This window comes from Juglans microcarpa x Juglans regia, chromosome 1D (assembly GCF_004785595.1).
Source record: "Juglans microcarpa x Juglans regia isolate MS1-56 chromosome 1D, Jm3101_v1.0, whole genome shotgun sequence".
Taxonomy (NCBI): Eukaryota; Viridiplantae; Streptophyta; class Magnoliopsida; order Fagales; family Juglandaceae; genus Juglans; species Juglans microcarpa x Juglans regia.
In genome coordinates, this window is record NC_054594.1 from 11,589,676 (window position 1) to 11,601,147 (window position 11,472).

General features: G+C 32.2%; 1 protein-coding gene across 1 annotated transcript; it reads right to left on the reverse strand.

The window, feature by feature from the left end:
• Positions 1-4,074: 4,074 nt before the first annotated feature.
• On the reverse strand, positions 4,075-8,394 carry LOC121234451. The gene is given in 4 exon segments (XM_041130391.1): positions 4,075-4,778; positions 4,780-5,624; positions 5,627-5,924; positions 8,045-8,394. Coding segments are annotated over 3 exon segments (1,632 nt in total). The 5' UTR covers positions 5,898-5,924; positions 8,045-8,394; the 3' UTR covers positions 4,075-4,262.
• Between the last annotated feature and the right edge of the window lie 3,078 nt (positions 8,395-11,472).

Genomic DNA, 11,472 nt, shown 5'->3' on the forward strand with positions numbered 1-11,472 from the left:
TTACTTAGTGGGCCAGGCAACACATTGTCATTTCAATCCAATAAAATTATTGTAACTAAATATGGGTCATTTGTGGGGAAATGATATGTGAGTGATGGTTTGTTTGTTATAAATGTTCAAAACAATATAGTAGAAAAATTTGATTCTAATAATAAATTTTCATTTTCTACATGTTCCTCTTCAATATGACATGCTAGATTAGGCCATATTAATTATCATAATGTTAAAAGAATTATGGATTTAGAGATTATTCCTAAAGTTCCTGTTGATTTGGATGAAAAATATTTATTATGTGTTCAATCGAAACAGACTAGAAAGCCATTTAAATATGTTGTAAGAAATTCTTCACTACTTAAATTAATTTATAGTGATGATTTCTTTTTAAATGGTGGCTCTTCTAAAGGTGGTAATAAATAGTTCATTACTTTTATAGATGATATGTCCAAAATTTGTTATGTTTACTTAATAAAAACAAAAAAATAAATATTTTAATAAATTTGTCATCTATAAAATTGAAGTTGAAAACCAATTAAAAAGAAATATTAAGATTATCAGGTCTAATAAAGGAAGTGAATACTCTTCTAATCAATTGGTTCAATATTATGAGAAGACTGATATTATACATAAAGAAACCGCTCCATATTCTCCTCAATTCAATGGTATTGTTGAAAGAAAAAATAGAACATTGGTAGATATGATCAAATGCATGCTCTGTAGTTCTGGTCTACCTGAGTAATGGTGGGTGAAGCAATACTTGCATATTGTCTTATCTTGAATAGAGTACCATTTAAGGGATCTGACAAGATACCATATAAATTCTGAAAGGGTAAAATATCCAATATTAATTTCTTTAGAGTTTAGAGTTGTCTTGCAAAAGTTAATGTTCCAAAAATTAAGAAAAAGAAACTAGGTCCCAACACAGTAGATACAATTTTCATTAGATATGCTAGACATAGTTCTGCATATAAGTTTTTGATTATTAAATCAGAAGTCTAAGGTATTGATCCCAACACCATCATGGAGTCTAGGGATGTAACATTTTTTGAAAATCTATTTCCTTTAAAAAATAAATTAGAAAGGTTTTCATCTACATTAAGTTTTCCTTCTACCAGTAATCAACCTATCATTTTATCTAATCCTGATAGTTTATCTAGATTAGAAAATGTACTTGGAAGAGGAAAACGAGTGAGAAAGGAAATGATTTTGGACATGATTTTTATACTTATTCTATGGAGAAGATCTTTTGACTTTCAAGGATGTCATGATTTCCATTGATTTTGCTTTCTGGAAAGAAGAGGTAAATAATGAGATGGAATCTCTTAAGACTAATGGCACCTGTAACTTATGTGATTTACCTCCTGGATGTAAATGAATTTTTAAAAAGAAATTGAGATCTGATGGTACTATTGATAAATTTAAAACTAGGTTAGTTGCAAAATGTTTTATACAAAGAGAGGCTATTGATTATTTGGATACGTATTCTCCTATTACTAGAATAATCACAATTCGTGCTTTAATTGCTCTAGCTATGATCCATAAATTTGAGGTCCATCAAATGGACGTAAAAATCACTTTTCTCAATCGCGATCTAGAAGAAGAAATATATATGGATCAACCAAAGGATTTTGTAGTTCCAGGACAGGAAGGAAAGTTTGTAGACTTATTAAATCTCTGTATGGTTTAAAACAAGCCTCTAAACAATAGTACCAAAAGTTTAATGAAATAATTTTATTTTATGATTTCAATATAAATAAATGTGATAAGTGTTTATACATGAAAATAATTGATAGTGCATGTGTAGTGCTATGTCTTTACGTTGATGATATTATCATATTTGGTACATATATTATTCTTGGTGTTAAAAACTTTTTATCTAGCAATTTTGACATGAGAGACATCGAAGAGGCGACGGAATCTACTCTAAGGAAAGAGTCCATCATAACGTGCTTCAACACCGGATTCTCTCTTTCTAATTTATTCTCGTTATTTTTACATATTTTCTAGTTTACAAAACGTTTACACATCTCTTTTATTATCAAAATTATTTCCCAATAGGCTCTCCCTTCTTTTCTCTTTTCAAAATCGATTCAATTTTTACTCTCTTCTTAATTTTACTCTTTAAAATAAAAATATATTTATATATTTGTTTTAATGTTAATAAAATTTCCATACAACAATCTTAAATTCTTAATTTAAAAACTCCATTTGTTTTCTATCTAGTTAGATAGATAGAATTTTTTTTAATTAGTACTGGGTGTTTGAGATAGTGTCCTGACTAATTTCGGGAGTGCACATGCCTCGACAAGGAGTTTTCCATAAGAGCACCTTGCGTAATTCAAGGAAAAAAATCCTCCAATTGGATGACACCTAGAGATTGTTTACACTCAAAGGGATATAAACCTTACACAGGAGGGAACATACCTACAAACCCAAGACTTTTACCACTTGAGCCAACCTAAGGGTTAATATAATTAGTAAAGGAAGGGACATATATCAGCCTTGTTATAGCACGGTGTATTATTCTTAAAAAGTGCGAATTGAGTGAATCTCATTCGGGAGAGAGAAAATGGGATTAATAACCAAATTTTACTTAAAATTGTTACCCTATTTCAAAGAAAATATAGACAATGTACAAAATAGGTTTTTCTTCGCCAAAACAATAGAAAATAAAAAGTTGTCATTGGTTGCTCATCAAAATGTTAGTTATGGAAAAAATGATAATCGTGAAAATGCTATGTTTCTACCATAATCAAGGATGATAGTAATTATAACAAAGTCACGTGATAGAAGTAGTACTAGTGCCTACACTGGCTGACTCAAAGAAAATGATATGAAAGAATTAAGAAAGTAAAGAGCAACACCTTTTTCTACACAGAAAACTACTGCCTCTCCGCTAGTGGCGGCTGCCATCACGAGACGAAATAATGACTAAAATTTGTATTAAAACTCATTAGCATTAAAATTTTCAAGAGTTTATAGTTCATATATTTTAGGGTTTTAGAAGTTTTATTTTAAAAAAATTTAACTTGGTGTAGTTTAATTTATTGTAGCCTTAGTAGAAGAGAAATGCTGCTCTTACGGATGGGGGATCCGACAATATTTTTTAATATTTTTTTTATTTAATGATTAAAAAATTATTTTCTAACGATGTTGTGAATTTTTTAAAAATAAATATTAAAAATGTATAATAAAAAAGCAAAAAAATAAAAAAGCACCGTGGGAATCTCTCATATGCGGCTGTAAAGCCACTCTTAATAGAATCATGACATGGCGTTATTGGAACGTGTAAAAGCCACTCTTACATCACATCCCAATCAAAGATGCACCCATTATTCCGTGGTCATTTGATGTCTAATCCTCTCATATCCGAATTCCAGACGAATAGAGTGCATGGTCATGCATGGTAGGAAAGTCACGTCTGGTTGGGTTGCCCCCGCCTTGCACCATGCTGGTGAGAGGGTTTCATACCCCACCCTCCACCCCCGGGAGGCCCCCAGGAGTGGGGTTGAAACCACACCCCGCCCCGTCCCCCGCTAACCCAATGTCTAAAAATTTTTTTTTGTCTAAATTCTTTTTTAGACCTAAATTATAATATAATTTAAATTATAAATTGAAATTTATACATTTAAAAAAATTATAAACTCATTAGAATTATATTTTGGATTGCCTTAACCTAAGAGGCCAACCATTATATAGGAGGCCAAGACAATATAATAGTCATACTTAAGCAATGCGCGGGCGGGGCAGACGGGGGCAGGGCCCCGCTATCCACCCTTACGTCTAGTTGCCCCCTCGTACCCTTCTCATTCATTAAAAAAAAAAAAAAAAAAAAAAAAAACCAAAGAAGAAGAAGATAAATCCAAAGTCTCTCCCCCAACTCATCAGTGACAACTCTTCCTCAAAGTTCATTATAACAGGGGTATTTTTTAAACCTCCTGCCACCCCATAACCGCCACCTGCCATCGATTTTGAAATAAGAGATTTTGAACCCAAAAAATTTGTCTAAGATTTTTCTAGGGAGAAAAAAGAACGAAATTTGTGAAGTAGAACTCTAACTGTGAAGACCAAACAGAATGCACAGGGTCAATGAAAATTTCTTGATGAAATGTTTAATTCAGAATATTTTCACCCCAACATATTCGCATATCTCATTTTGCACTTCTGTATACTTAAAACTCTACAAAAAATGTATAAAAGATATTCAAAACAGTTGCTTACCGTTATAAATCAATCTTCACAAGGCGCAGGTGATACACTGTACACTAGAAAGGAGGTAACATCCACCCAACAGTCCATCCCAGAAGCATGCCAGCACCAACGAGACTCATTCCCAAAGCAAAAACAGCAGCATACCTTTTGATATCATGCCTAGGTCGTCCTCGCTGGACTCTTCTTCTCTTGGTAGCCTTCTGCCAGTTCTTTTGCTGTTTCCTACCTTTGTAAGCCATCTTTGGAAGGACCACAGGGAAGAGAGTGGAAATTGATTGGTCGGTATTTTTAATCTGGATGTAACGAATTTCTAGCTGCAGCAGTTGGAACCACTGCTTATAGGCAAAAAGTTGTGAGGCTTGTCTGAAGAAGAGCTTAAGAATGTGCTCCTTCTCAGCATCAGCTTGCTTTGCTGCCTTCTCAGCTTCCCTTGCACGAGTTTGAGAATGGCAGAGTGCTTCCATCAGCAGAGCTTTTTCAGGGCCACCTTCAGAAACTTGTAATGTCTTCGTGATATCTTTGTAGTTTGTACCATAACTGCTATTAAATTGCAAGACCGAACAAAATCTAAGATATTGTGTACAAAAATTTTAAGACACACCCACACACATGTAAAAGCTTAACTAACAAAATCAACATAAGACAATTACTAATATCTGCAAATAGTAGTGAGATGAAAGAAAGGGATGATTTCATGCCAGAATGAAAATGATGGTAATCTAATTTATACCTGAATGACTTGTCAGAACCATATTGTGAACACCCTTCTTCAGATGAAGCCACCTCATTTCTATCTGCTTTCCTGGAATCTGGAAAGCCCTGTGCATGAGTCCTATTGGAAATGCTACCAGTTCTGGCCTTCAGATCAGAATATGACAGCAATGCTTCATCATGATCAATGCAGCCACTATGAACATATGGGTGCTTCCCTACATAAATTTTCTGAGGTGGGGGGAGATCACAATTCTCAATATGGTTAAGTGACTTCTTCTCGACCAAGAAGGCCAATTCTTCTTTATCTGTTGTTTGCCACCACGGTCCTCTCTTATAATCCCCAATCCATGGAGATTCTGGATTTAAGCTACACTCATTGGCTTGCTTGGAAACTGGACAACCATCAGGATCCACATCCAAGTGTTCGTATCTCTCCCTGACTTCCATTAGTTCACAATACTCCTCGGCATTCTTACAATATGAAGCATTTACCTCTTCCTTTCTGGCTTCGACGGCTTTGTTCATACGAACATCAGGGAGACCATATTGCCTATCAAGAGAGGACTCGCAGTTTTTATCATCATTGTCATTAATAATGTCCCCTTTTTGAGGGTGGACCTCATCGAGCTTAGCTGTTGAATTTACAGTGCCAGCTCCTAAGGTGACCACTTTGGCCTCCAATGCAACTGACTGTTCATACGTTAAGCCCTTTTGGTTTGCATTGCTAGGTTGCAATTGGAGCCAACATCTTGTGTCTGGGGAAGATTGGAAAACGAAGGATTCCTTTTAGGCATAAAAATAGAGGCAGGATGATATTGCCCATCTGTATTATTGGTAGGTCCAGTGTCAACCTGCTTAGATGCTGAAGATGATGATTGGCAACAAGCTAACTTCGGAGCTCTTTTGGCATCTTCTTGGAAAAAGCAGCGATTAGCTGCTCTCTGCCATGCAGCTCTTGCTTCTGCTACCGCCATCACTATTCTATTCTTTGACACATTTTACTGCATAGAAATTAGAGGTTAAAATTTTGAGTAAAGAAAAAGTTCAAAAATTCATAAAAAGCTTCCTCCTTAATATGAATAGAGTGAAATGCTACTTTCTAACAGAACATAATTAGGACAAAACTTGCACTGGTAGATATGTTTTCAGTTGTCGAGGACAGAAATGATCCTACTCCTCCAATGCCCCCAATTCCCAGAGAATAAGAGAAGAAAATAGAAAACATACAAAAGAAAGCATTCAAGATGGGGTTCTCAACATCAATGTAAAAAGGTGGGGGGGGGGGGGGGGGGGGGTTGGAGGGGGTTGTTTATTATTATTAAAATGGAAAAAGGTTAGGTTTAGCACATGGAAAATTATTTGCTTAGAACTTCTTTTATAAGTAATTATTTAATTAGAACTTAAAGAGTTCTTTCAGATCACAGCAGACTCAATTGTTCCTTTAAATGCTTTTCCCATATCACTCATCATTTCAACATCTTTGAAGAGTAACTAGCAATATAATGTGCACTTTTCCACCTTCTCCACAAATTTTGGCCCTCTCAGAATGGATTAGTCTTTAGGAAAACAAGTCAAATCCAAGAAAATAGGAATGATCCATTATCTTATTTATTCACTTTTTAGACATGAGTTTCTCCAGCTTTCCGTGTTTCTATTTCCTAATGATCTAAAGAAAGACTTCAACAAAAATAAAAAAAATCAATAACTCTGTTTCCATTAGCTCTACTTCCAATCCTTCTATATTTTTTACAGTAAATGAGCATGTTGACTTAATAAGCAAGACTAAAATGGTCATAGAAATAATGCAAAGCCTAGTTATGTCTTAATAAACTAGTAGTGATTAAGAAGACAGCATCCCTCGTTGCAGAATATGTTTCATGCAACTGTTACCGGATTCTGAACTGTCAAAAGACATTATCAAAAACAGAAATTTAACCATGAGATTGACATAAAGTTTGATGGAGCAAGGCCCTCCCAACCAGTGGCATATAATGTATATGCTTAGCCATTTGAAGCTGGTAATCCTACAGTGTCCTTTCCAACCATGGCAGAGGAGACACTTTAACTACTGCTAAAATGTTTCTTTAGTGGAGGATATCGACCCCAGTGCCATATCCTAGCTATAAATCTTATTATGCAAAAACAGTGAATAAAAAAAAAAAACATAAGCTCTACCGCATAAACTCCTTCCTTCAAAAAGCAATTTTCATTAAGGAAAGCCAGGAGCATACTTCACTTATAATGAAATTCAAGCCAAATTCTGGCTTAAGTGACCATATAGAAGTAGAAATAAAGGCATCACTTAACAAAGATCAAACGGAACATTCCATTAGTAAAGAGCAACACAAGTGGTAAGGACAAGCTTATAAAAGTCATTACATTCATCCAGAGAAAATAGAAGAAAAAATATACAAGACTTTAATAGATCCAAGTATTTGCATACATGGTCAAGTGAACGGTACAAGCTAGTATTTTACTGATGTTAATTCCAAAGGACAATATCAAAAATATCATTAGGAGGGCCTTTAGTTGCATGAAAACTCATTACCAGAACTGAAAGATACTGAGAACTATACTTCCCCTGAACCAAACGATGAAAACTCTAAGATGATCTTAATCATATATGTAGAGAAATGAGGAGCGGTTCTGTCTTCTGCTCGAAAAGCACAACGCTTTCTTCCTCAAGGAACCACCAACCCAAGTAAGATGGCTTGGAAATGATCGACAAGGTCATTTGTGCCAGACTTCAACACAGAGTTCATTGAATTTAACAATTATATCCAAACCTATATCCACTAACTCTTATCAGTTATCAACATTCCCAGCATGACCACCAGATCCTTGTGTCTAAGAAAAGGAGGAAAACCGGAGAAAATAGAACCAAAACAACCAACACCCAGAACCACCGCAGGACAAACCGACATATAGAACTAGAAATCACTACGAAAGTGAAGCACCCAGCAACACAAACGGTCAATCACACAGAGAAGGTGAAATAGCACTTGAAACAACGTCGTAAACTAAAACAACCCCATAAAAGCTAAGAAGAAAAAGCATGTAATCAAACACATATGGAAAAAGAAAGGAAGAAAGGGAAGATAAAGTAAGACATAGAACAAACCAAGAGATAGCGAGTGAGACTGAATTGAATTGGGCAGAGTTTGGTGGGCAAGGGTGAGAGAGCATCAATCTATATGAGTTCGAGGATAAACGCAGAGAGCGAAGCGCACAAGTGTTTTGAAGGAGTCGAGACCCAGAAGATAATCTAGGACAACACAGAAGCTGGCCCTTTGTAAGTAGGAGAGGGTCTTGACTCTTGGCTTTGGCTTTCCTCTCGTTTTCGGTAACCATTTCATTTTCTTCTCTTCCGTCGGTTTTGCACGGAAAAGCATTTTTCAAATCGGCGGCGAAAGTACGACGTCGTTTCTTGCGCCACTCCCACGTTTTCTATCCCCGTAAAGTTTAGTCAGAGAAATGATTGATATAATTTTATAATGCCGCAACTTTAAAAAAATAAAGTGATAATTATGGATCTCAAAATTTTCATCTTATCTTATTTTATCTCTTAATAAAATCTTAATTTTTTAAAAGAATTATACAAAACTTGTATACTCTAAAACTGTACAGATACCTTTTCTCTATAATAAAATAAAAATATCAAGACTCTATACTTTGATGTTATTTAAGAATTAGAACAATTCTTATTTTTCATCCTAGGAATAGTATTGAAATTGTTTGGATTAAAATATTTTATTAAATTTAAAAAAATAATAGAAAAATTATTGAATAAAAATATTATAAAAATAAAAAAGTTATTTGAATATAATTTTTACTTTAAAATTTAAAAAAATTATATTATTTTTTATATTTTATTTAAAAATTTATTATAATAATTAAATAATGAGAATTTTGAGATCCATGACCTAAACCTTATCATCCTTAGTTTATCAACCATTTATAATATGCCAGAAAATGACCACAAATATCATTACTCTTGTAAGAATTAATCGTAAGTGGGTCCATTTCTATCTTGTTTTCCTTGTTCGTACATGCTATTTGCATGTACAGTTGGCAATTGACCCCTCCGGAGGAGGGTGGATGGTCAACCAAGTTACTACTACTATAACAAGGAAGCAATACAAATACAAAGAAGATAAGATAAAGGTAGGAAAATCCAAGCATTTTGCCAATTGGTTTTTTGATCTTACAAGCAATCTCCCACCGGATAATAGAGAAATGATATTTATAATTTTAGAATGCGTAAATATCACACTCTATTTTAAAATAAATAAATAAATTTATAATTCACATGAAAAAAATTATTTTTTATTAAAATTAAAAAAATTTGATTTTCTTAAAAATATATATATATATATATAAAATTTATAAACTCGAAGATTACATCTAACATTAATTTTTAGTAATATAGGTTGTATTTGTGGAGTTAATACCAAAGCAAAGAAAAGAAAGCAAGGCAAAAGTAGTAAACTAATAAAGTAAATAATCCAGTGTGTGCCCATAGTATTATTATTATCATTATGCAGCAACAGACCCACTTTTTGGTCTGGATTGCAGATTCTAGTTAGGTAGAATATGAAAATAAATAAATAAATAAATAAATAAATAATAAATAATAAATCTTCTAGATATAGACAGGATACCGCATTCTTTGACTTTTCTATTAATTTTGCAATAATCTAATATATTTAAGAATAATATTAGATACAATTACAAGTCTGGTATAATCTTTCTAAAAAAGAATAGATTTCATGATTAAAAAATTAATTTTTTTTTCATATACATCCCTTATTTATTTATTTTTTTTAAAAATATTATACGGCACTTACATACAAAAATATATTTTTTCTAAATTTATGTCATAGTTGTTGTTGCCACCAATTCTCTTGCCCAAATAAGAAAAACAGTTGATCTCCTTCTACTCCAACACAACAATATATATACATGAGTAATAATATATATACATCACATTATACAATATATTGCATAATAATATTATAAAATAAATATATTTTTATAAAATTATATTATTTTTATAAGATGTTTTACAAAAATACTTCATTTAAAATATAATTGTGTAAAGTGTTATAAAAAATATTATGTATAAATCATTTTCTATATATATACACACATGTTAATGGCGAGAGAAAAAAACCAAGGCTTTGTTTGGAGAATAAAATGAGATGAAAAAACCTGTAAATAATAATGAAATTGTTTTTGAATAACAGTAAAATAGTTTGAGTCAAGATCTCTCATTCAATTTTGAAAAATGAAACAAATTTAAATAAAAATATTAAAAGGTTAAAATATTGTTAAAATATAATTTTTATTTTAAAATTTGAAAAAGTTAATTTTTTTATTACTTAAAAGTTTGAAAAAATTATAATAATTAAGTAATAATTAGATTAAAAAGTTAAAATTTGAAATTAAAAAGTATTTATATTTGAACGATATTTGGGATGAAATGATATTATGTCTTCCCAAACGAGGCCTAACTGACGAGCAAAAAGGTAGAATCACATGAAAAAGTGCAATTAAAGGATAACTTTTCCTTACTTTCCTGTTTCGAAGTAGAAGCGGTTTGATGCCACGGTAGCCCCATATTTCTTTCGTGACAGTTTAAAGCCAGATCCGAAAACTATGGCCCGATTCCATGGATTTGTTAAAGCAGAATTACGTTATAGACGGGCTTTTAAACGTTGTATCCTCCACGCACACAGCACAGGTATTTGTTTATTTATTTATTTTATAAAAAGGCCACTTTTCTCTGAGAAGAAACAAATTCGAAAACAATGTAAAGAAAATAAAAAAGAAGTATTTGTTTAATTAAACAACAGTTATTTTGGATTTAATCATCACAGCCTTGTTAATTTAAATACAACCAAAAGGTTTTTCCCATCCAAAACATGTTCTAAGCACTAAATAGTACATTAATATTAGTTTCCTTTTAATCTTATTGGCTTAGAATGCATTCATTTCAACGGTAATTATCTTTATATAGGCCACTTAGAGGTTAATTGTGACTAAAACATGAGGTTTTCTTTGAAGAGGTTAATCCATATTAGACTAGTCATTTCAAAGTCAAAATAATAATATATTAGTATATATTTTAATAATTTTTTTTCATATATTTTACAAATATACTATATATTAATTAATAATTTAATTTTTATTGTCCAAATAAATTATTTAACATGAAGAAGAAGGAAATACGAGATGAAGAGAAAGGAAATACTTTTTAATAAAATATTCTTTTAGTTGGTGAATAGTAACTCACCAAATATGACTTTAGTTTTTTGTTTACTGTAGCACATAACTTGACTCGAAGTGATTTGACTAGTCCAATACAGCTGATTTTGGAAAAATTTAGTCAAAATTTGAATTTGATTGACATTTAACTAATTCAATACCAGTGCTCTTACACAACAGGATAGCAATTTTTTTTTAATTATTTTTATATAGCAGGTCTTAGACTTGGAGTGGCAAATTAAGAAAGAGTACACATGTTGATAGCATTGTTTCTCGTTTTTC